This window comes from Meleagris gallopavo, chromosome 4 (genome assembly GCF_000146605.3).
Source record: "Meleagris gallopavo isolate NT-WF06-2002-E0010 breed Aviagen turkey brand Nicholas breeding stock chromosome 4, Turkey_5.1, whole genome shotgun sequence".
Lineage (NCBI taxonomy): Eukaryota > Metazoa > Chordata > Aves > Galliformes > Phasianidae > Meleagris > Meleagris gallopavo.
The window spans coordinates 37,424,321-37,424,801 of record NC_015014.2 but is presented as its reverse complement, the minus strand read 5'-3'; the positions used below and the strand labels follow the sequence as shown (position 1 = coordinate 37,424,801).

Sequence of the window (481 nt, the reverse complement as noted above, 5' to 3'; positions counted from 1 at the left end):
AAAAAAAAAAAAGCCAAAGAACACCCATTAGAAACCTACTAGCTTTTCTGTCCTTACTGTGTTTCCTACTGCTCTAACTCTGCATGGCTAAGAGGAGATATTGACTGAAGAAACAGCTTGTTAAGTTGCCTGGTTTTCTTCATTAGGGGCAAATCCTTGCCTTCATATGAATGGAGGCTGTGATCAGATCTGTGAAAACAATTTTGGAGTTACCCATTGCATGTGCCACCCAGGATTTGGGAAAACTCAAGATGGAAAAACCTGTCAGCCTCTGAATGCTTCTAATGTGACAGCAGGTACAATCCCCTAATTCAAGAAAAAGACCCCCTTAAAGAATCTGGCAAATAACATTGAAAAACGTTCACCTTCCATTACATAATGAATGATAGCTTCTCTGAAGAATGAAAATGCACATTTTCCACTGTATGTAATATAGTTTCATGCTGCTTCTCACCTTTTCTCTCTCTCTCTCTCTCTCTCT

General features: G+C 39.3%; 1 protein-coding gene across 3 annotated transcripts in view; it reads left to right on the top strand.

Annotated features, from left to right (window-relative positions):
• EGF (epidermal growth factor) overlaps window positions 1–481 on the top strand; it is a 56,822-nt gene that overhangs the window by 34,720 nt on the left and 21,621 nt on the right. For all 3 annotated transcript variants that reach the window (XR_002114351.2, XM_003205738.4, XM_010710002.3), the window contains exon 16: window positions 147–296. Coding sequence is in view for 2 of the 3 variants with exons in the window: in XM_003205738.4 (XP_003205786.2) it covers window positions 147–296 (150 nt within the window). In the remaining variant the exon portion in view is untranslated. The remainder of the gene's footprint in view (window positions 1–146; window positions 297–481) is intronic.